A 25728-nucleotide genomic window follows, 5' to 3' on the forward strand; every position below is an offset into this window, starting at 1 on the left:
ACGTAATAACCAGCAGGGTTCAATAGATGTGCACTGACTCCCACAGATTTTACGTCATTGATGGGCTTTTTTTCCTGCACATTTTATCATGTTTTCCTAGTGAAACGTCTGGGTGTAAAAAAGTAATGGTTTTCCTGTGACACACAATTACGTTTTCAGTAGATAATTCCCGTTGCAGAGAGTAATTCCTGTTACCAGGCGAATCAGAAATTATGGGTCACTTAAAAAGAGGGCCTAAGAGTAACACCGCATTTTTTTCTGAAGAATGCAGACCTTTCTTACAGGCGATAGCAACCAAAAGACTGAGCACGGATGGAAAGTGCTAGTGTCAGATAAAAAAAAAAAAAAGAGTATTTAAAAATTTGCAGAAAAATGCACTTTGTCAAATCTGTAATCAGCATAACATGTTACACTAGTTTTCCATCTCCGCGGCAGTTCAAAATTGCATTATTCGCAGCGTCGCATAGTTTTGTGTAAAAAATCCTGTAAAAAAAAAACTGATTGCCGTTTGGAAAATATTTTGAACTGCATTTACGGTTATTTACAAAACTCAACAATAGGTTTGAAAAAGTGTACGCTACCTCCAAAACAGACAACACAATATATATGGCCAGAGTGATAGGGAGGTGGATTGTATAAGATGCATTATGAGATACCAACATTTTAATGAACCAAGCAAGTTAAAATACAACTAAATTCATACCTGGCATGAAGCTTTGCACCTCCCAGGTTTTCAGGAGACACCTCTTCTCCAGTGGCAGCCTTAACCAAAGGGGGTCCGGCCAGAAATATTGTTCCAATTTTGTCTACGATGACCGTCTCTTCTGCCATCGTTGGCGTATACGCACCACCAGCTGTACAAGAGCCACAAACCACTGCCACCTTGTGTTGATAAGAAGAACCAATAAGAGTAACCACTTAAGTAACTGCTAGAAACAACAAATGATTTGCTTATGTCCTCACAGTGGTTTCAACAGGATGTGTCCATGGTAAGACTTATCTTGTAGGGTTACCTAAAGCTCATCTACCTCACTGGGCCAATTCAGTATTTACTGATGTTTAATGGAGATCACAGTGTGACCTAGTCGAGCTCGAGATCACCTAGCATATAAATGCCAATGATATCCAACTCGATATGATCTTGTATGGAGTTGACTGTGAGGATCTCGCTAACTTTTAAATTCGAAACAGTATTACAGTTGAGGGGCTACATGCTCTGCCTGAAAGTACTAGAGACTGGAACTGTGCCTATGTGATCCAATACCTATATCAGGAGATGGATACATTAATGTTTCAATCAAAATATTTTAACTGCACTCCATTGTAGAAGTCTGGCACTATCCCTCACACAAAAATTAACTTTGAAAAACAATATAGCAGCCATAGGGCTTTTACTTTTATTTCTCTGCAGCTTTTTTTCAAGAAAGCACAGAGGAGTACCCAACTACCCGAAATTAGGCTTTTTCTTTTTAGTTAGCCTAGAGGATATTTAAGTGACCAGTTCTCACCAGATTCAGCCAAGTTCAATGTCTCTTAAGAGTGGAAGAGCTAAGAAACTAATGTATTTTGTAAAGACGCATGCCCTATGCGGGGTCAACTACATTACTACCAGTTATTTCATCACCTGAGAACAACACTGCCACCTCTACACAAATCTGGATTTTGAGAGTGCAAGTGACAATCAGATTTATTGCTTACTATAAAGTGGGCGTTGAATTAGCCCCAAGAAACCACAAGCGCACTTTGTCCATCTCCTCTCAGCCATTAGCTTCAGACTTCGTTAATCATGTCTTCACTCCATCCAGTGGAAGGATCCTCTCTCATCTAAAGTTACTGGCTGTTTGGGCGCAGCCTTCCACCTCTGCATCAGTGCTTGCAATGAACTACAGGAGGTACTACTTGACCACTATAAATATGTCTGTTTTTCTGGCTTCCTCCTGGTTCCTCTTCTGATCATGCCACTGTATGCCCTATTCCTCCATCTCTTCCCTCCTGCACCCCTCTCATTAATGAATTTATCTAATTTCTTAATTACCAATCATTCCTGTGTGCACTCACTGTTCCTTCACCCGGTCACCCTCTCCTACCTCCCTTCCACCCTCCCACCGTGTGTGCCTTATCTGACACCCACTCCCGTTCCTCCTGGCTGCTTCTCATATGTGTGGCCGGGACAGGGTATTTTATTATTGTTTGTTTCACAGAAAGGAAATATGTGCTATATTCGAAGCACTTGTCTTCATAACTTTCCTCTTTTTGTTTCAATGAAAAAACAAGGTAAGGTAGAAAGGGAGTCATCACTCAAGTCCTTACTTTTGTTCCATGACAAAGTAACTAAAGTAGAAACGAAATGAAAGCTCCTTGGCCATCCACCCATTTAAAATAGAAACAAAAACAGGGATGTATAAAAGGCAAAGGAGTCTTCTAATCTATACAATTAAAGTTAGCAGAACCTTCAAGAAGTTATGACTTTCGTTTGTGATGGGGTGCAAACATTATTAATACAAATTCTGATACTATAACAAAACAAAATAATGTGCAAACTTAAAACGTGTTTTGGAAATATGAGCACCTTAGTGGCAGCCACCATCTGGTTCAACTTTATAAAAATAGTTGTCTAATGAAAATGTATTTTGATTATTCATAATTAGATGTATTGAAAAATGAATATTAATATGTATTAAAGGGATTAGTATTAACATGTATTAAAAGGATTAATAGTTTAAATATTATGAAATGTTTTATTCATCATGTTTAGCATTATTTAAAAAAAGGCCTCATGATTCAGTAATATCCCAGAAGCAATGTTTTTAGAAGTGTAAACACTGCAAATTATGGTGGTTATTTTGACATTGGCGGTAAAAACTGGCTACTACCGCAGTGACGGTCGCCAAAATACTGCCACCGCGCCTACCATCCGTCCGCCACATTATGAGCACTGCTGGACTTCCGCCACAAGAAGGGCAAAAATCTGGCACTGTTCATGAAGGCAGACGGTGGTAAGGTGGTGCTGCTACCACCAGCTCCGCCATGCCAGTAGAATGCATCCAACTGTATTATGACAAGTAATACGGCCTGGTGCTGTTCTGCTGGAAGGGCGCTGCTGCGGTAGCAGCGCCCCTTTCCGTTCCCTGCCAGAAGACCTCCCGCTCAAGGTAAGTCAGGCTTCCGACAGGGGTGGAAGGGTGGGGGGGTGTTGTGTGTGTGTGTGCATGAATGTGTGAGTGAGTGTGTGAATGTGTGTGTGTGTTGTATGCATGTGAGTGAATCTATGTAAGAATGGTGAAGTGAGTGCGTGTCTGCATGGCAGTGTGATTGTGTGTAAGAATGTATGCGAGCATGTCTGGAAGTATGCGTGTGTCAATGCATGTATGCCAGCGTGCGTATGCGTGGTGCATGTCTGCGGGTGTGTGCGTGTGATGATCAGAGGGTGTGTGTGTGTGTGATGATCAGTGGGGATCAGGGATGTGTGTGTTTGGATCAGGGGTGGGGGGATATTTAAATGTCGGGGAGGGGGTTTAGTGGGTGTATGGGGGGTGGGAGGGCTTTGGATCGAGAGTGGGGGTAGGGGTGGTGGTAGGTGTCAGGTGTGTGGTGGGGGAGGGTGGGGGAGCCGCCTACCAGTGACAGGGAAGGAATTCCCTGTCACCGGTAGGGCTGCAGCGAACCTGCCATTCTCATAATATGGCGGTATGTACCGTTAGCCTGTTGGCGGTACTACTGCCACATTAACACTCACCGCTGGGGTCATAATGACACCCTAAGTTTCTCTAAGCATCCTGTCTGACTTGTTCACTGTGGAAAAGTTATGTCCTTATGTTGGAACATTTGTTTGTCTTCCTGGTATGAGATAGTGTGTAACCTGGAACAATAGTCTCCAGTGCTCATGTATAACCTGCAACAATTGTATTCTGCTGCAGAAACTGGTGGCTGCAGTGAGAGATGATGAGCCAATCGTGGGTGCAGAAAATGAAGAAAAGATACTTCTGAGAACATGGATTAATGTTTATTGGCTCTGACCTAAACCACCTCATAGGCTGACCAATAGAAGCTTAGCTAGTTGCTTTCTAGGGTTTTAATATACTCACGCGATGTAAGGGAAGTTCTTCTGTTTTCTCATCTGTTCTCAGTTGTCTGCAGTGTTCTACTCTCTAAGCTAGTGTAACGATGTGCTGTGCCTTTAGCTTTCTGCCACTGATGGTTCAGATGCATTACAACCAATTTTACTGAACTGTTCCCTATGTCCCTGCCCAATTAAGAAGACCAGAAGATGCTCCACTGATGAAGATATTGCTGCTTGCTGATTCATTTAGGAGAGATATAACTAAATGCACATTTGTCTTTCTTGCAGATTTTTTTGTTTCCTCTCTTTAGAAAACCCAGCCACTATTTTTTTGTTAACGCCATAGTCAGATGTTTTCCAAATTAATTTTTGTCTTCTTTTCTTTCTGCATGAAGCCCAAACATGCTTTTCAAATCTGAGTAATAGTTGAGGATGTCACAATCTAAATTTGAAAGTTTCATATAAATTGATTGCAAACAATTAATTTACAATGACTAAATGTATTCTGTTTATATAATTTATCTGTTATTGTTGTTATTCTGCATAATGGTTCTTGAATGCTTAATGTTAAATATTCTGGATAGCTTAATATTCTTACAAAGATTTGTCAGCCCATGTTGTTCATGTACTTTTATCATTTGGTCTTACGCTTGATTTATGTGATCCTAGCACTGTTAACCAAAAGGGCAATAAATGTTTGAACTTTATTAAACAGGTGTGGTGATTCGTTGTCATGTAGGTGATGGTGCGCATAAATTACTGACTCCAAACTAAAAGTGATGTTTATTGGTTTAATAAGGTTAATGTTGATTGTCAGAATGGTATCTCACCCCTATCTGAGTCCAAAGATTTGTGTCGACCTCTAAGCGTAATCAATGGTTAACCTATACGTGTCACCTTATAAATCAATTATCAAAAGACATATTCGGCTGGACATGCCCACAATTTTGGTAATAGCAGAGGATGGTTATGTCTCAATATGAGGGTATCATCTGATGTTTTTGTCTCATTAGGAAGGAAACGTCCTGTTTTTATTACTTATATGTCATTTGGAAAGAATTGGGAGATTTGGTTTTACCAGTGCTTGTAGGAATGTTGAACTTTGGTTTTGCCAATTCTCGTTGGGATAAAATTTGGTTTTGCCAATGCTTGTTTGAAGATGTTTCCAGCGTTCCTAGTGTGATTTGTGATTGAACTAGGGTTTGCGCTTGCAATGCTTTAGCAAATCACAGGTGAATTGTGCTGTTTGCGAGAAATAGTGGTTATGCGTACTCCAACATAGTTTGTTAGGGACTGTGTGTACTCGAAAGGGTGCACATAGGGAAGTCGTCGTACTTCATTTGGGTGTGGCGCTCTGTGCTCAAAAATTGCCCACATGGTTGTTGGTATACTGACCCTGTGTGGTCTAAGACTACAGAGGATTGAGTATTGCTGACACTTGGTTTATAATTTATCTGCTTTGTGTGGTCAATCGTGCTTGGTTGACAAATAGTATACCTAGAGTGTGTGTCAAAGGAGTGTTAGTTTGACAGATATTGGTGATTCCTGAGTGCTCAAGGAGGATCTAGAATTTGTTATGGGTGAAATTTGCTGGTCGAATTTTACTTGTGCATGTGAGAAAGGTGAAGTCGAACGAGTAGCTGTCCGAGCTAAAAGCCGCAGTCAAAAATTCTGTAAGGCTTCCCTAGTGATTGAGCCCCTACCTGTAGTAAACAGACGAATCGGTGTGTTAATTTTTAATTTGGTGCTCGCAATAATTTTGCATTTACTTTTGTGTGAAATCGAGTTCTGGGAGACAAGCCACAAGACTTTGTCGACCGCTGTGCACATGAGTGTGATGTCACTTAGGTCCGTGCTGGGATAGGTCAGTTGGTGAAAAGGAGTCGCGAATTACATTTTTCAAAACGTTAAAGAGTGGGCTTAAGGGAGATGCTTTCATTCCAGTTAAAGTAGGAGAAATTGCCCCTCCAGAAGGTACACCTGCATACATCGTAATTGGAAAAAAAAGTACTGCAGCATTTATTTGGTTTAAACAATGGTGCAAAATTACAGAGAAGGAAGGGAGCTTAGTGTTTCCTGCCTATGGAACATTTAACAGGAGAATTTTAGAGAATTTGAGGAAGGTGCTGTACGAATTAAAACTTCCTCCGAGACCAGCACAATTTGAATTAAAATTTGAGAGGAGAATGAGAAAAGTTGAATAGACATTATTCGAGGCAAGTTGGGGCAATGAGCAAACATTTTGGAGAACTGAAACTTTACAGGAAATTAAAATGTTTTCTGCAATTACACAAAAGACAAAGAGCAGTGTCAGATAAAAGATAAAGACAGAGAATAAGGACTCTTCTGAAGAAGATCAGTCAAAGTCAGATGAGACTCGGAAATCATTGTCTTATGATGAGGACTCACATGATGATGAATTGATAATGCAGTTACTGAGAAGTTGTCTTCCACCATATGCAGCACAAGAGGCAAGTCCAGGTACTAGTACTAATCAAAGTGCACCAGTACCAGTTGTAGTAAAACAGAGTCAAGTACAAGTTGCAACTGATGCCCCTGCTATTTCTGTAACTCAGAAACCTATGACTCAGACCGTAGGACGACATGTAGTCTATCCTACAATTCCTGTTGTTAAGTTCTGCACCGAACATGACAGTACCAGTGGTGAAATCATTACAGAGATCACCGATTTACCAGTGATGGTACAGATGGAGTCTACACCTAATTTAATGGCTCCAGTGCAAGTTCAGACAATACAGAGATATACATACACCTGTAACAATGTCACAGTCAAATTCTTCAACATTGTCAGGTCAGAATTCTGGAGTGATTTACTCGATGTTCAATCAAGCCCAGGAGCATTAACAGTACCTGTTATGATTGGGCCTGTTGTACCATTGTTTGCCCAGGGAAATAATGAAAGTATATCTCCAATGAATCAGACTTTTGACAAGACAGGTCCACTGATTGACTGAAATTACCCTAGGACTTCTCAGAATTTAGTAAAGGCAGATTTGAATTCAAAACCATTTCTGATTATTCCAGAGACTCAGTGTATCACTCAACAGAGTGTGCCCAATGTAAATAATAACTTCACATTACAAGGTTTGACAGCTCAGCAGTTAATAGACTGGTTAGAGAAAATACACGGAGTGAAAACCAATTCTGAAGGGATAAATTCATTGAACCTGGCAAGACTTAAATTAGAATTAAATGAAATGATTGAGGAAACACTCAAATTAAATAGAATTGACTCCTATTATGAAGACAAATTACGTTTTATGTTTAAGAATGTTACAAACCGAGCAGGATTGGTACACCAGGAAATGGCAGAGCTTGCAGAGAAATATGAAGTAGAAATTGAGAAATCAAAGCCACTGAAAAGAAGTTACAGATTAGAATTCGCTTCAAAAGATACTGAGAACATGAGGTTACCAGGAATTGAAATTCATGTTAAGGAATTAATTCAGAATATTCAGACATGGGGTGCATTAGATGAATGAGAAGGCAGCTGGGTAAAGAAAAGAGATCAGAAGAAAAAGGAGTCTGTAAATTCAAATGCTGATGTGCAGCAGACAGATAATTCAGTGAAGATATTTCCAATGAGAGAAATTCTTGGAGGAAATTTTGTACATGTCCCTTGGAGTAAAAGTAATATTTTGTTATTAACAAATGACTTCCCGAGATTGAGAAAGAAACCAGTGGAATGGTACCAGCAGACAGACAGATTTGTGAAACTTACAAAGTGCCTGCAGAAGGATTTGAATACTGTTAGAAATGGGGTCTCTAGCTGGCAGTCAGTTTGCACCCTGTCCAAGTAGGGACCCTCACTCTAGTCAGGATAAGGGAGATACCCACTCAGATAACCCCTGCTCACCCCTAGGTAGCTTGGCACGAGCAGTCAGCTTAGCTCAAAAGCAAGGTTTAAAGCATTTGCACATAACACACAGTAATAAGTGAAAACACTACAAAAGGACACCACACCAGTTTTAGAAAAATAGCCAGTATATATCTGTGTAAAACAAGACCAGAATGATAAAAACTCAACATACAGCGCTAAAGATATGAAGTTTGCAAGATTTACTCAAAAATACAGTTCCTTGAAGTCGATAGCTCCACCTGGGCCTATCACGGCGTCATGATCACCAAAACCAACAGTTCAGGCCAGCCGTGGCGTCGTGTGCCAGCTACGGTATCGGAAAGACCCGCAAACAGTACCTTTGGAATTGCAGGGGGTTGTGATCCTTGCGGTAAGCTCCGGAGAGCAGCATCACTTGTGTCCCGGTGTCGGTTCGGGAGTCGTCAGGCCCTTGAAGTCACACACCTTGCGGATCGAACTCCAGGCTGATGAAGTCAGGCGCGCTGGCGTGGATGGCATCCGGGCTGCGGCACGAAGCAGGACGATGTGACGTGTGGTGTCACCAGGTCACGGTGCAGGCAGCGGCGTTGTTGTTGCTGAAGCGTTGTCGTCGGTAGGCCCAAGACAGTGGTGCAGGACGGTGCTTCGTGACCCTCACGAGCGGTGTCCACAGGCCACGGTGCGGGCAGGGATGCCTGGTGACAACACTGGAGACGATGATGCTGGTGTCTGTGGACCAGGTCTGCAGTGTGGGACGATACGGTGCTTCATGTACCTCACAAGCGGTTTCCACAGGCCATGGTGCAGGCAGCAGTGCCAGTGTCAGCAGGAGCGGTGTAAGGGATGCCCAGGCTGCGGTGTGAGCAGGCAATGTCAGAGTACAGATCCCACAGGTTGCAGTGCGAGCAGCGGCTCAGTGAAGTCATCCAATGACGGTGTCGGTGAGACCAGGGTCGCAGTGCGAAGCAGAGCAGTGCGGTTCTGTGCGGCATCGGCAGGTCACGGTGCAGGCCAGCAGCTTAGTTGGCGGCGGCGCAGTGGTTTCTCCTCTTGAACAGCACAAAACACACAGTTCCCAGTGCTGCAGGTCGAGGAAACTGAAGTCTTTGGTGTCCCTGAGACTTTCAATAGGAGGCAAGCTCTACTCCAAGCCCTTGGAGAACTCGCTCAAGCACCACACACAGCAAAGTTCAACCCTTGCACACTTTTCAGGCAGAAGCAGCAACTGCAGGACAGTCCAGCAAAGCGACACAGCAAAGGGACAGTACTCCTCCTTCAGCTCTTCTCCTGGGCAGAGGTTCCTCTTAAGTCCAGAAAGATTCTCAAAGTCTGGAGTTTTGTGTCCACTACTTATACCCGGTTCTGCCTTTGAAGTAGGCATACTTCAAAGTAAAGTCTCTTATGTTGACACAACCGTGCCCTGCCCAGGCCTGGCCCCAGACACACTCCAGGGGGTTGGAGAATGCATTGTGTGAGTGCAGGCACAGCCCTTTCAGGTGTAAGTGACCACTCCTCCACCCACTCTAGCCCAGATGGCCCTTCAAGATAGGCAGGTTACACCCCAGACCCCTTTGTGTCACTGTCTAGAGGGAATTCACAACAGTCCAACTGTCAAACTAACTGAGAAGGGGAATCCGCCAACAGGCAGAGTCACAAAATGGTTTAAGCAAGAAAATATCTACTTCCTAAAAGTGACATTTTCAAATTCACAATCTAAAAACCAACTTCACTAAAAGATGTATTTTTCAATTGTGTGTTCAGAGATCCCAAACTCCATATTTTTATCTGCCCTCAAAGGGAATATGCGCTTTAAAGTTATTTAAAGGTATCCCCCCATGGTAACCTATGAGAGATGGGCCTTACAACAGTGAAACCCGAGGTTTGCAATATTTCACTGTTAGGACATGTATAACACAGCAGTACATGTCCTACATTTTATATACACTGCACCCTGCCCACGTGGCTACCTAGGGCCTACCGTAGGTGTACCTTACATGTACCAAAAGAGAAAGTTTGGGCCTTGCAATTGGGCACACCTGCAAGGTTGAATTGGCAGTTTAAGACTGCACACACAGACACTGCGGTAGCAGGTCTGAGCCACGTTTACAGGGCTACTTATGTGGGTGGCACAATCAGTGCTGCAGGCCCACTAGTAGCATTTGATTTACAGGCCCTTGGCACCTCTGGTGCACATTACCAGGGACTTCACAATAAATCAAACATGCCAATTATGGATAACCCAATAATTAGTACAATTTACCTAGGAAGCACTCGCACCTTAGCGCTGATCAGCAGTGGTACAGTGCATAGAGACAATAAACCAGCAAAAACAGACCTGAAAAAGTAGGAGGAAGAAGACAAAAAGTTTGGGGATATCCCTGCAAAAAGGGACAGTTCCAACAAATACCTTGTTAGAAATAGTAGTTCCAGCTGATTAGTGGGTGGAATGCCAAAGGGGAGTTGATTAATCAACAAGTGAGCCTCCACGAGACCCAGTTACAGATGCACCATCTCCGGATGTAATAAAATACTATTACAAAGTGATTTAATTTTTGAAAATGAGAATTCCCCCTAAAACTACTGATTGGCAGAGAATCGATAGGACACCACAGGAAACAAAGGAGTCAAGACATGCATATTATGAAAAGTTGTTTCAAGCATTCAAACATTACAGTGGTACAGAATCATCTGAGTTCAAACATATGATTAATTTTGCATTCAGATTTGTTGAAGGATTGAGACCTGAAATTAGCTAGTTGTTTAAGAGTCAGTTGATTTGCTGGCAAGCAAAACCAGTTGATGAAATATTACAGCTTGCTAACTACTGTAGTTACGAGATTGAAATGAAGCAGAAAAAACTGAAGGAAAAGACAATGGTAATGCAGATTAAAGCAGCACAATTGGGAATGCAGGGAGTTTTTCCACAGAGAAGGAAACATGCAAGTGTTTCAGAACCAGGCAAGAGGTAGAGATCACAGTGAAAATGGAAATGGAAACCGTGGTGTTGATTTGAATACGGTTGTTAATTCAGCTGATATGCAGACAATGAAAAGGTTGTTACCTTGTCATGCTTGCAGGGGCCTAGGGTATTGGAAACAGGAGTGTCCAATGTTGGTACAGGAAAGTGTTGTTACGCAGATGAATGAAAGCAATCTTTATCCAAATATGAGAGGACCGAGAATGGGGGTCCTTATTTAAATGTCCATAATAATAATCAGATGCAGGTTCCTCACCAAAAGGAAATGTAAAGACCCCAAACAATGCAACAGATATAGGTGCCACATTTTCAGGTGTCACAGTCACAGCAAATGCAGCCCAAAATGCAAATGATACCAAAGCAACAAATGCAGATACCTAAAGCTCCAATGGTGCAGCAGCAGATGATGCTTCCTCAGCGGAACACAGGTCAAAAGTTAAATGTAGGTAATCATACAGTACAGCAGTTCACACTTCACAGTGAGGATGAAACAAATGATGAAGTGATGAGTGTGAGTTTGTATGAAGAAGAATGTGTGTTAGCAGCTTCATTAGAAGTGGATCAAAATGGTCCTTATGTAAATGGAAAAGTAATGGGTCATCAGGTTTCATTCCTAGGTAATAGAGGAGCTACATGCTCTACAGTAAGAACTGCAGAGATTTCCAACGTACCATTGCTGGTCAAAGAGTGCAAATCAATTCCTGACAAACCAGATCACTAAACTGGTTCCTGTTAAAATTGGCAAATTTGAAGGTTTGCACTAATTTGTTGTCTGTGACTCAAGTCCAGTTTCCTTACTGGGAAGAGACCTGTTTTGCAAAACAAAATGTTTGGTTACCTATACATATGATAGAAGTCCTATTCAGAGAAATAGTGGTGATGATGATTCGTCTATGAAAGTTAAATGAGATTCAGTTAATGAAGAATTTCCACAGATTAGTTTCTATCCTGCATTTACAGTACAAGACCTGCCAATTGATTTACATTTAAAGGTTTGGTATCTTTCTAGGAAAGACATTGATCTGATCAAAGGAGTTGAACCAGTTAAAGTTACAGTCAAATCTAATGCAGTTTTTCTGCAAACTCCTCAATGTAATATGGCACGAGATGTAATTGAAGGCGTAATTCCTGTAATTGTAGATTTAGTGAAGCAGGGAGTAAAAAGAAGTCTTAAGCAGCCCATGTAATTCTCCTATTATGGGTTGGCGAAAACCAAGTGGGAAATTTAGAATCATTCAAGATTTGAGAAAAATGAATGACCTAGGCCCTCATTATGACTCTGGTAGTCCATGGACCACCAGGTCCGCGGTGGCGGTCTCACCAGCGCAGATCGCCGTATTACGAGTGCAGCGGTTTGGCCACTGCCAAACTGCCGCATCCCCGGTGCTTTACTGGGGCCCACAAGGCTGGAGGTTTCCACCTCCAGCCCGGCGGGAGTCGAATAACCGTGGAGGATATTTCGACCAGGGACACCGCCAGGAAAATGCTGGAGGAAAGGTATCCCGATTACAAGAACTGTCGATGGGATACCCCCCAAACACCTCCACGCACCCACATACAAACATACCACACAGCACGTACACACACCAAATACACATACAAACATACAAACATACATACACACACACACACACACACACACACCCCTCTTGCCCCTTACTCATACACACACGCATGAACACTCTTCCTCCATTGCCCCCACATTCATGACACACATACACACACTCAAACACACCCATTCACACCCCCCACACGAGGTGCTCCTCCTTGACGGGACAGGACACGGCACCCCCACCACCAGAAGACTGCCACACAGAATTACTGGTCGTAATTCTGTGGGCGGTCTTTTTGTGGCATGGCTGTGCCGGCAGTGGAACCGCCTAAGCGCCGCTGACCCCCATCGCGAGTGCCACTGGATATCCAACCACCGGCGGTGCGGATATCTGGTAGCAGTCATAATATGGCTGTCGGTAGACCAACAGCACTGGCAATCTTCCAGCAACTGTGGCGTTCTTCGGAAAAGACCAACGCAGTCGTAATGAGGGCCATAGTGGTAAAATGCTGTCCAGTAGTACCAAATCCAGCAGTGATTTTGTTTCAGATCCCATGTGACGCAGAATGGTTCATGGTGGTAGACTTATCACAAGCATTTTTCTCAGTGCCTGTACACAAAGATAGCTAGTTTCTTTTCTGTTTCAAATTCTGTAATTGTGTGTATCGTTGGTACAGAATCCCAAAAGTCTTTTCAAAGTCTCTGTCAATATTTAATCAGGTGTTGAAAAAGAATTTAGAATCATTGGAAATGCCTTTCCAATCAACATTAGTTCAGAATATTGATGATCTTTTGGTTGCTTTAAAGACAAAAGAAGGATGCAGGCAAAATACTATTGCTTTGTTGTATCATGTGGGTGAGAATGGACAAAAGGACCATCATTACGAGTCTGGCGGTCCTAGGACTGCCAGAAGCATGGTGGCGGTACGGCCTCCACATTATGACCATGGGGAAAGCTCCACGGTCAGACAGCCGGCACTGCCACTTTTTCGCCGGCCGACATTCTAGCGGTTGCACCGCCATGTAAAAGCTTGGCAGTGCAGAAAGTCCCCATGGCCAGCCCTGTTCCACTTTTCACTGTCTGCTTGGCACCAGATGCACTGCAACATTGCCACCGGCTCTATTATGAGCCGGTGTCAATGTTGTGAGCTGTTTCTCGCTGGGCCGGGAAACAGTTTCACCCGCCAACCCAGCGGGAAACTCTTAATAGCCCTTGCAGTCAGAGCACTAGCGGTTTTCTGACAGCAACGGCTTCCACGGACGGGCGTTTCCATCCACCAAAGTCATAATGAGGGTCAAAATGTCTTCAGCAAAATTACAGTACTGTCAGAAAGAAATGAAATATTTAAGACACCAAATAGATAAAGCTGCAAGGAAAAGTTTCCAGATAGAGAGTTACAGCTATTTTGCAGCTGAATTCTCCAGTTACACAAAGAGATGTCAGGATGTTTTGGGGAATTGTGAGCTACTGCCACCAATGGATTGCTAATGTTTCTGTTATTTCAAAGCCATTGCAGAGACTGACCTACAAAGATATTTACCAACCAGTCTCTTTGATGAAGCTTGTATGAAAGTTTTTACTGAGCTGAGAGAGTGTCTGTGTAGAGCACCAGCTTTGGGAATGCCTGACCACACGAAACCACTAATGTTGTTTTGTCATCAACGTGATTTCTGTACCCTTGCTGTTTTGACACAGGTATATGGTGGTGTAAATCGCCCTGTAGCATATTTTTCAGCTACTTTGGACCCAGTCGCAGCACCTTTACCTGGCTGTTTGCGGACTGTGGCTGCAGTTGGATTGAGCCGCACTCATCTCATTCTTTAACTGTCCTTGTCCCTCATTCGGTTGAAGTTTTGCTCACCCGAACAAAGACCCAATACTTGACAAGTGCATGGTTAACTTGTTATGAGTAGTTAATCCTAGGCTCCCCGAATGTTACCTTGAAAAGGTGTACTGTGCTTAACCCAGCAACCTTGCTCCCAGGAGACAATGTTAAAACTGAAAAACTGAAAGAAGTTGAACATGACGGTCTAGAGGTTACTAAATTGTGCACAAAACCCAGACTTGATATTCAAGTACCCCATTAGAGGAAAATGGTCAAATTGTTTTTGTTGATGGTTCCTGTGTAAGAGATATGTGGGGACACTGAAATCAGGATATGCTGTGTGCACAATTTCTGGTATACTCTAAGCTTCATGGCTTCAAAGAGAATTTTCTGCATGTGTAGCTGAATTGGTGGCTCTGACTAGAGCATACTCTATTTCTGCACAGCTTTAATTTACACTTTTCGCCGATAGTCAATATGGATTTGGTGTTGTCCATGTCTTTAGGTAGTTGTGGTTGCAGAGAGGTTTCATGACCTCTTCTAGCTCACCGATTAGAAATGATGATTTGTTACAAGCCCTACAATCACCTGAGAGGATTGCTGTGGTTAAAAGCAGTGCACACCAGAAATGATTTTGTTTCAATGAGAAATGCTTATGTGGATCGAGTCACAAGATTTTGCGCACTGAATTGCATCTCTTTTAATGAGGACTGGAAGGAAATAAAAGATGATGAAGTAAATGCAAATTACATGTTAAAAGTGATTGATACATGGGAGGAAATCAAAAGTTCACAAGAAAATGTTTCTGAAGATAAAATGTAATAGTTTTCAAAGAGACAATGATAAAATTTGGGTTTCAAATGAAGGGCAGGTGGTTTTACCAAACTGTTTACTGACATAAATGGAAATATACTATACACAAGGGAAGCTTGCTTTAGATTTTCAACATGTAGGAAAGCTTTCAATTTATAGACCTCAATCCGAAACGGACACTAAGGCCCTCATTATAACAATAGTGGTATAGACCGCCTACTGTTGCGCTGACGTCCACCAAAATACTGTCGCTGCAGCTACCAGCCATCTGCCATAATATGACCGTAGGCGGAATTCCGGCTGCGGCCATGGCAGCGGATGTTGGTAAGGTGGCGCTGCTGCCAGCAGCAGAGTCACGCCAGTAGACCACCGCAGACCGTATCATAACCCTTGATACAGCCTTGCAGTGTTCTGCTGGCGAACGCTGCTGCTGGCAGCAGCGCCCCGTACCGTCTTCTGTCGGAGGTCCCCCTGAAATTAGGTAAGTCAGGTGCTCCGACAGGGGAGGGGTGTGTATGTGTGTGTGTGTGTGGGGCGGTGTGTATGTTTGTGTGTGCGTGTATGCAGGTGTGTGGCATGTGGAATGCATGCGTGCATGTATGGTTGAGAGTGTGCGTGTGTTGTGTGGTAGGTATGTCAGTGTGTGTGAATGGATGAATGCATGCGCAGGTGAATGTGGGTATGTGTGTGAATGTGTGTGTTCGATGGTGCATGAATGTGCGTGTATGTCGAGGGGTATGGAGTGGGGGGGCAAAACGGGGGAGGGGGCGGGGAAGACCCCCATCAGTGACATGGAAGGCATTCCCTGTCACTGATAGTGCCTACCGCCATGGTTTTCGTGGTGGCAGAGAAGCCACAAAAACCATGGCGGTAGGCAGGGGTCATAATCCCGCGTGTGGGACAGTGACGGCCACCTGGCTGGAGACAGAAGTCTCCAGCCCGGTGGCTGTTACCACTGTGGCGGACGGAATGGTACATTTGTGGTTTGGATTGAGCCAAGCCGCCAATGTCATATTTTGGGGAAGAGTACCGCCAGCCTGTTGGCAGTACTTTTCTTCAAAATACCACCGCCCGCCTCGGTCATAATGAGGGCCTAGGTTTGTGGAAACGAGTGAGAGCAGACATGTATTTCTTTTTAAGAATACATGGGACTTTGTGCTAAATGGACAAGATCCTGCAATTCCTGGGGTATTTTACATCTGTGGAAAGAATGCTTATTATCATCTCCTGAAGAGATGGTATGGACATGTTATTTGGGAGTTGTATTCCTGAAGATTTACCAGATTGACAATATCGATGACACACATAACTCAAATTAATTGCAAGGATCAAGATCAAAAAAGGGCAATTTATTCTGAAATAATTGGGGATATATTTGTAGAAGTTATCCCTTCTGTAGCAGTTGTTCTTAATGCTCTGCAAATTAGGAAGTTGTCTACTATTGTGGATTACATACTAAGTGATTTTTCTGGAGCTGTAATTTTAATGGATATTGAAACGGCTGCGGTCTGTTCAATGGTTCTTCAGAATCGCCTTGCGTTAGATATCCTTTTAGCAAAGTAATGCAGAGTCTGCCGGATGCTGAGAACGAAACATTGTTGCACATATATACCTAACTATAGTAAAGGAATTAGAAATGTAATTAAGAACCTGATAGATTCCAATTCAACTTTAAAGGACCAGAAAGAACCAAGGGTAGGGGAGATTATTGGCAAAAGTGTTACTAAAGTGAAAAATTGGCTGGGTAATCTTGGTCAGGGTATTGTGGGAAAAATATTGAAACCATTATTAATTGTGGTTGTATATGTCATCTGTATAATCAAAATTTACAAACTGTACATACTGATAAAAAGACAAAGGGTGAAAAATGAACAGAGGAAGGAAGAAATTAAACTAGAAAAAATGAGAAGCAGATATTTTCATTATTTGACAAAAACTGTACATACTGGAGAAAACCGAGAAACAATAGACAACCTAAATTTTGAACTGACTCACAAGTATTAATAAGTATATTTTGTGACAACACATTCGTCAGAGAAGGGACTGTTGGAGTGCAAACATCATTAATAAAAATTGTGACACTAGAACATAACGAAATAGCATGTAAACTTAAAACGTGTGTTTTGGAAATATGACCAACTTGGTGCCAGCCACAATCTGGCTCAACTTTATATAAATAACTGACTAAAGAAATTGTATTTTGACTATTCATAATCAGATTAACTGAAAAATTAATATTAATAAGGATTAATAGTTTAAATATTATGAAATGTTTTATTATTCATGTTTAAGCAGTGGTTTTAAAAAGGCCTCATGCTTCAGTAATATTCTAAAAGCAATGTTTTTAAAAGTGTTAACACTGCAAATTATGTTTCTCTAAACATTCTGTGTGACATGTTCACTGTGGAAAAGTTATGTTCTTATGTTGTAACATTTGTTTGTCTTCCTGGTGCGAGATAGTATGCACCCAGGAACAAAGGTCTCCGGTGCTCATGTATAACCTGCAACAATTGTATTCTATTGCAGAAACTGGTGACTGCAGTGGGAGATGATGAGCTAATCGCAAATGAAGAGAATGAAGAAAAGATACTTCTGGGAATGTGGATTAATGTTTAATGGCTCCGACCTAAACCACCTCATAGACTGACCAATAGAAGCTTAGCTAGCTGCTTTCTAGGGTTTTAATATAACAAACTTAAGTGATTTATGGACAGTTGTTCTCTGTTCTTAGCTGTTCTCAGTTGTCTGCAGAGTTCTACTTTCTAAGCTAGTGTAATAAATTGCTGTGTCTTTAGCTTTCTGCCATTGACAGTTCAGATACATTAAGGCCAATTTTAATGAACTGTTCCCTATTATGTCCCTGTCCAATGAAGACCAGAAGATGCTCCACTGATGAAGATATCGCTGCTTGCTGATCCATTTAGGAGAGGTATAACCAAATGTGCATTTGTCTTGCTTGCAGATTTTTATGTTTTCTCTCTTTAGAAAACCCAACCGCTATTTTTTGTTAGCGCCATAGTCAGATGTTTTCCAAATACATTTTTGTCTTCTTTTCTTTTTGAATCAAGCCCAAACATCGCAAACAATTAATCTGAGATGAGTAAATGTATTCTGTTTCTATCATTCATCTGCTATTGTTGTTATTCTGTATAGTGGTTCTTGAATGCTTAATGTTAAATATTCGGTCTAGGTGAAGTTTCTTCCCAAGATTTGGTCAGCTTGTGTTATTCATGTACTTTTATCATTTGGACTTGCGCTTGATTTATGTGACCTTAGCATTGTTAATCAATAAATGTTTGAACTTGATTTAACTGGTGTGGTGATTCATGGCCACACCGGTCATGGTGCGTATAAATTACTGACTCTAAATTAATAGTAATGTCTATTGGTTTAATATGGTTAATGTTGTTAGGATGGTATCTGTAGGAAAGTCCTCCTTTTTGTCCTGGTCACCACCACACTTTTTGGACAGGTACTGGTGGTTACTGACTCTTGGCTGTGCCCTGGGCACTGCGACCAGTCCCAGGGCCAGTGCTCTGTGTAAAGCGGATATGCACATTAGGCTAATTATAATTGGCAAAGTTAACCTACCTATCAGTCCCTACTATATGGTAGGGCATGGAGTATTAGGGACCCCAGCATAGGTAGTGCCCCCATAGGTGCACTGCTGAGGTGCCCAGTGTCATTTTAAAGGTAGGCCTCCCTTGCTGGCTGCTTTTAAATTAAAGTTACAAGCAAATTTGACTTTGGAATTAAAAGTAGTTCCAAAGTCTTAAACTACCTTATTTTTACATATAAGTCACCCCTAAGGTGTGCCCTATGTGCCCCTAGGGCTGGGTGCCATGTAACTATAAGCAGGGATCTTATAAAAATAGTTTTATAAGCCCTGGTGAGGTAAAACAGCCAAATTCGTGTTTCCCTCATCGTAGTGAATGGCCTCCATGGGCTAGAATGGGAAGACTTAATGAATTGTTATTATATATCCCACAACTACCAATTGTTGGATTTAATAGAACTTGTTCAGGTAAAGAGTTTTAAACTTTACCTAAAAAGTTGCCAACTTCAGCCCTGCAGTGTTTTTGCTGCTCTGCTCTGATTGGCCAGCCTCTGGCAGCCTGGCCAGGCTGCTTGATGAGGTGTGAAGTGGCCTGGCTTCACACAAAGAGATGTGCCTGTGGGAGGAGATCTCCCCTCAGCAGATGGTGAGGCAAAAAGGGGAGGGATGCCAAACTGGTCTTCAAAGGCAGAGAAGGACACTTGGAGCAACCCAGCAACACCCCCACATCCTGCAAACCCAGACAGTTAGGTGCCCCCTTGATTAGATTTGGAGAAGGCAGGAAAGGGGTGTGTTTAGGATTGTTAGCCACACCAGTGGGTGGGCTCAGCCAGATGTAACCTCCAAAAATCACTTTCAGCCATGATGGATTTTTGAGGAATTTTGCCTCCTGGGATTGATTTTTGCCACACTTCCCAGGAAGTGGTCATCACAGGGGGAAGGACCCTGCATCTGATTGGAGAACCAGGACCCCCCTGTTTTTCACCCAGGAGCAAGGATACAACTGGCAGACCTGCACCCACACCTCAGATCCCCATCAGATTCCAACAAGGAAGAACCACAGGAGAAGGACTGCCCTGCTGGACCCCTGGCCTGCACCTGGACCCTGCAGTCTGAAGGACTGCACCAGCTGCACATTTGGGCTTCACCACAAGAAGGACTTAGCCTGGCTTCAACTGGTTCAAGGAGGGACTTCCTGTTTGCTACAGGTGAAAAATTGCTAACCAGATTCCCCTGCACCAACTCCTGAAGAAACCAACCAGCTGACCACTGCCCAGTGGCCAAAAAGGAGTTTGCGCCAGGTGCATTCTGGGAGTTGTAGTCCACACCCCCAAGGATCATCTCAGAGCTTCTGGAAACTTGGGGTGAGCTGTGGCCCCCAAAAGAACCTTAAAGGAACATCTGGGAGAAGATCCAGAAGTTTGGAGAACTTTTGAAAAAAGCTCCATAGAGGGACCGACCTGCCGGGGCAACTGTTGCCGGCTTGCCTCAACGGTGACCCGGCCTGATTTGCAGGTTCGTCCCAGTGAAGAAAATCTCCAAAAAAGAGACTACATCCGAACGTAGGAAGTTGACCGGGAACTCCCAGCCAGCGTATCCGAGGAGGGCACCAAGGGCGTCGGATCAAGATCCAGGTTTACCCCGGTCGAAGGATTTTCACCTTGAAAAAATGACTAAGTCTGAAAGTAAAAATCTCCACCGAGGGCTCCCGCGATACGTATCCAGAGAAGAGTTCCAGGAGGTCGGATTGGACTGGCAGGTTCGTCCCGCTGAAGAAAATCTTCAGAAAAACTACTAAGTCCGAAGGTAAACTTTTGACCAGGGCCTCCCGCGGGCTGTAGCCGAGCCGGGCTCCATCGCGGTCGGCCTTAAACTTTGACTTTTCCCCGGTCGAGGTGCGACCAGATGACCATATTGGCGCTTTTTGTTTCTATGCGCTAGAAAACAATAATTCTTTAAAAATTCATATCTCCTGTTCCCCTTATCCGATTTTATTAGTTTTTGTGTCATTTTAAAGATAAAAATATAATCTATTTTCATAAATTGGTTCTGAATTCTTAAACTGTTTCCTGTGTTTTATTTAATTACTGTGTTGTGATATTTGAATGCTTTACACTCTGTCTCCTAAGTTAAGCCTTGTCGTTCGTTGCCAAGCTACCAAGGGTTGAGCTGGGTTTAATTTACTGAGACGTAGCTTGACCTAAGTGGAGGTTAGTGGCCTATTGCTAATTGTAGGTACTTACCTGCCCTTACCAATAACCCATTTGCCAACAGTATCTCACTCCTATTTGAGTCCAAAGACTTGTGCCGACCTCTATGGGTAATTGATGATTTCCCTCTACGTGTCACCTTACAAATAAATTATCAAAAGAAATATATTTGGCTGGACATGACCACATTTGTTGTACGGGACGCGCACCATCTGTTAATTCATTAAAGCCAGATCTACTGCCTCTACCAATGCCTTTTTTTTTATTTTATTTTTTATAAAGAATTTTATTGTTTTTTTGCAAAAACAGGTGAATATATAGTACAAAATAGGTCACCTCCCGCTCCCTCAAGCAAGCTACCATGCAATACTGTTCATCGAAGCTAGATGGCACAGACACATTTCGAACGGTCGCCCCACAGCAAGTCGTCTACAGCCCAGGCTCGGACCAGGAACCCCAGGTGGCCTCCCACTTCCCCCACACTCTCCTGTACTTGTTCGGGCATCCTCTCACTTCCCGCTGGGCACACAAGTGCCTTTTTTCATATTTTAATACAATTCATAGACTTTCACTAACTGTATTTCAATTAAATATCCCTTAAACCTTGATAGCTCACTTAGAACAATACAATGCCTCGCAATGAGTTTAGTGGAGATGCTGTAGTGATCAGGCGCAGTACATTATAACTTCTGCATTGGTCAGTGTAGACAAAACAACACACAAATGATGGGCTTTGAGCACTAATAGGCCACTCAGCACTGTCTACTTTTCTCAATATGTGCAGTGTATATAAGCGGACACTTCTGGGCCTCAAAGCGCTCAAATTCAATCCACCTCAGAGAAATGTAGTTAAGAAGCCCTTCTCTGAACTTGCCATGAAACCACAACCTGCACGGTGACAGGCCGTGATCCACAGGTTTCTGACTTTACTGACACATCCAAGGAAGGCGTGACACTGCTGGACCAATCATACTGAACTGCATCAACATTTGAAAAGAAGCTAGTCCGAGAGGTAATCCTTTGACCATTTCTGGGTTACAAACATAAATATTTAATTATATTTTGGAAGGAGAATGATAATTAATTAACGACTGGACAATTGTTAAATCATAAAAACAAATGTGGTTATTTGTGAAGAGCATTAATGCCTACAAAGGTGGAGAAGGGCTACAGAAAATCAAAAATAAATCAAAATACGAATGTGGGATTAGGCGGCTGAAACTTCGGGGTTAGGTAAAAAGAACAGAGAAAAGGGTTTGCAAATAATGCTTGAAAATAATAAAACATGTGAGTAAATTTTGGAGAAAAAAAACGACCTTTCATTTGTTTTGTTTTTTAAAAGGAAACCGTGTCTCCAACCTCATGAAAACACTCTGAAACACAAACACGCAACACTGCACACACCTACTGCTTGACAATACCTGGGGTATTTTCTTAGCGGACATAATTGCCTCGTTGTAGAATGTTCTTCCGCCATGGAACTGGTCTGCAAACATCTCAGCCTGAATTTAAATAAAAAGCACACAATGGAAAAGCGGTTTGCTAGAAGAACATTCAAAGTGAAGACATAACTACCCCAATATCACTGAATAATTAGGGTGCTTTTTAGATAGCCACAAACAGCAATTTAGTAATGTTCATAAAGCATCTATTCTTATAGATATACAAAGAATACAGTTTATCCAAAACTGTTTCAGGGTGCTCCAAGTGGAGTGACAGCGCAGAGCACGTGAACAAGCTAAATGCTCACACCAAAAGAGATTTATTTATTTTTTAAACAAAGAACAAAAGGCTCTGCTTTAACTGTAGAAGATATACACGAGAGCACAGACTTCATCAGTTCTTCAGACTCCTTATGTATAAAATGAATGGAAGTCCAAAACAGGAATAGTGACAACATTTCAACCCCTTATCCTAACAACCTAACATGGGGCTTTCATCAGGAAAAACGTGAAGGTAGCACCCTCCACTAAAGTTGTCAGAAAATACGTTTGGACACAAGTGCTGCTAAAATGGCAAGATTCAATAGAACTAAAGAATCAGTTTGGCTCATTGCCCCGTGGGAGGGAAAAAGAACAATGCAAAACAGATTTGCTTCAGGTCGCATTCTACTCCAAGACTGCTGAATGACCTTCATGGTTGTGCTCATCTAATCTTTATCATTTGGTAATATTAAGGTGTGTCTTGCGTGCCCCCCATGAATGTTAAGAATTGTTTTTGAAATGACTGCAAATTAACCACGATTTGTTCTAAAAATAGATATACAGGTTCATGGGTAATACCTGGCTGACCCATATGTCTAAGCATCTTAGGAGCAAGTAGTTCGAAACAGATTAGAACAAGTTGTTAGAGCCAGGAGGCAAATGTTATTTAACACTAACATCTCTCATGGATCTAGCAAAAAAAAACAATCAGGAGCAAGGAACTGACATACACAAGAAAGCCACTTGAATCGTGAGCAAAAAACAAACCCAAAGCCTGCTTTAAGTCTGTGTTGGCTACAAAAGATTGTCTGCCTAGAGAAAGCTAAAGCTTTCCGTAGTTAAAACCTAAATAATATTGCCCAAAGCTTCTCCATCAGTGCTGGCTCAGCAAATTGAAGACGGAGGAGAAGAAAAGGTCCAGGGTTCTTGGGCTCAAGGAAAAAGCATGATGTTCAGCTCCCAGTAACCTGTGCAGTCCCCAGGCTAGAAAGGCTGGTTACCTCCATCTATTTCCTTGGGACATCAACAAGTGGCAATAGGGTACTGGTCCAAAATCCAGCACCTATCCATGGAACTGACTCAAAACAAGAATCCTCTGCTTAACACGGGCATCATGATCAAAAGGTACATGAGAACTAGGGTCAAACAACAATGGACACTGAGGTATCCCTTCAACAATAGACACCGGAGTATCCAAAGTTCCTCCTCTACAAAGATAGTATGAGGGGAAACGGAACCATCCACTGCTTCTGGGCTGTGCTGGCACCTGAAAGTGGAAATTAAAAACATCAATAAGTAATAGTAATTCTTTGAGACCTGGAAGAGGGGTGCCCTCTTCTGATGGTTTATCTATCCGGTCAGACAAACAAGATTGTAAGACACAGTGAGGTAAAGAGCTATTTTTGACTTTGCTAAAAAAAAAAAAAAAAAAAAAAAAAACACCACACATGAAGTGTTTCACAGCTTTGCACAACCGATATTTGTTAACCTATGTACGGTAAAGTGGTACTTTAGGTGAATCATACACCTAAATGAGAAATATTGAAAATGTGTATTCCATGTGGTAACCCACCTTTACCATTTTATTACATTTGTTAATCGCCTACAGATTGCAAAAATCTTCTTGAAGGCATCTTAAATGCTTCTGACGTCATGCAAGCAAGTACACAATATCAGTATTGTATTACAACGTACTAGGTAAATTTCTGTTGTTTGGAAAAGTGCGCGCTTCTCAGTAAACAACCAGCTAAAACAGATCAGGTAGGCAATACAAATGAAGACCACATTAAGCATTTTTTCCAACACAGGGGGTGCTGTGCGTATGTTACCTGAAGAGGCAAAAATGCACCTGCGCTGTCAACCATGTATACTGTAGGAAGGCAATTCTGCATAGCTATATCTTGAGCTCGGAGGAATTTCTTCACTGAAATTGGATACGCTGTTCCTCCTTTTACAGTTGCATCATTAGCAATTAACAGGCACCACACGCCACATATTTTTCCAACTCCTAAAATGAAAATAAGCGCTAAAGATTATAAATTGACGACATCGTAGACAAACAAAGCATTAGTTTATATTCTGGAGGTTAGGGTTATATTAGCATGGCAGTAAGAGGGTTTTTTTCAAGCAGACACAACAAAACACTGGTTCACCTCTTTACATTATAAAATTTACCTCCGAATTGACTTGAAAATGGAGGACCTCTCCTCTTTGTGAGCTTTCTGTCCATCAATCAATACGTTACACTTCTCTGAATGTTTGTGTTCCTCAACACATAAATAAATAAATGACTTGCTGTTACCATCTTTATTACATTATGTTCATGCTAAGTACAATGTGCTCTGGCTACAGAAATGGAGGGCAGACAGAAATATACACACACACAATGAACAAAAAGGTTACGTTTAGCCTAAAATATCAGTTAAACATACCTCCTCAAACTAAAAAGACACTAAAATTCACCAGTTAACTATAACTAGTTATTTATGACCTTGCATATTACATCACTCATGGCATGTGCAATAACACCAATGACGACATCACTGAGCACATCTCAAATTACAAAACTGATTACCTCATCCACTAATCTTCTGTTCAAATCAGACCAGCCTTTCCAAAATGTTAAAAAATACTAAATGGTGGGCAACCATGTAAATGTCAAATTGCATAAACATATGTGATCATACTACTCTAACTACCTCCAACCTAATTTTAACCTTTGTTTTTTCCAGTGAATTTCTGTGGGGTTTTTTAAACGCAAAGTTTGACCTTACTACCATACCTAACTATACCGTCACTGGCCTGTGGCAGATAGGCCCTGCACCCAACCCAATTGGTGGTAGCCAATCACCCTGTGCATGGCCAGCCAATAAAAGTGCTTATCACAATACAAAAGGGTGTCATTTTCTACTGACTGTCATGGGCTCACTAGATTATTATATGAAGGCAAGCCTATTCACTTTGTCAAGAGGTCACCATATTAATATACGAAGGCAAGCTTATAGGCTTTGTCAAGAGGTCACCATCTCAATAAAACAGCAATCCTGAATAAACAATGAACTAATAGAATGTAAAACTATATTGAAAGGTACTGATTATTAACAAGCATTGCAATGTTTGTCAATAAGTATTTAAATCAGAGGTCTTCAACCTTTCCTGTAATAGGAGATAC

The 25728-nt window shown here is 42.1% G+C and overlaps 1 protein-coding gene across 3 annotated transcripts in view; it reads right to left on the reverse strand.

Annotated features, from left to right (window-relative positions):
* LOC138293309 (methylcrotonoyl-CoA carboxylase beta chain, mitochondrial-like) overlaps positions 1–25728 on the reverse strand; it is a 249102-nt gene that overhangs the window by 182383 nt on the left and 40991 nt on the right. For all 3 annotated transcript variants that reach the window (XM_069232456.1, XM_069232454.1, XM_069232455.1), the window contains exons 3-5: positions 24386–24564; positions 22275–22355; positions 704–882 (exon numbers count right to left, since the gene is read on the reverse strand). In XM_069232456.1, the coding sequence (XP_069088557.1) occupies positions 704–882; positions 22275–22355; positions 24386–24564 (439 nt within the window). The remainder of the gene's footprint in view (positions 1–703; positions 883–22274; positions 22356–24385; positions 24565–25728) is intronic.

This window comes from Pleurodeles waltl, chromosome 4_2 (assembly GCF_031143425.1).
Source record: "Pleurodeles waltl isolate 20211129_DDA chromosome 4_2, aPleWal1.hap1.20221129, whole genome shotgun sequence".
Classification (NCBI taxonomy): domain Eukaryota; kingdom Metazoa; phylum Chordata; class Amphibia; order Caudata; family Salamandridae; genus Pleurodeles; species Pleurodeles waltl.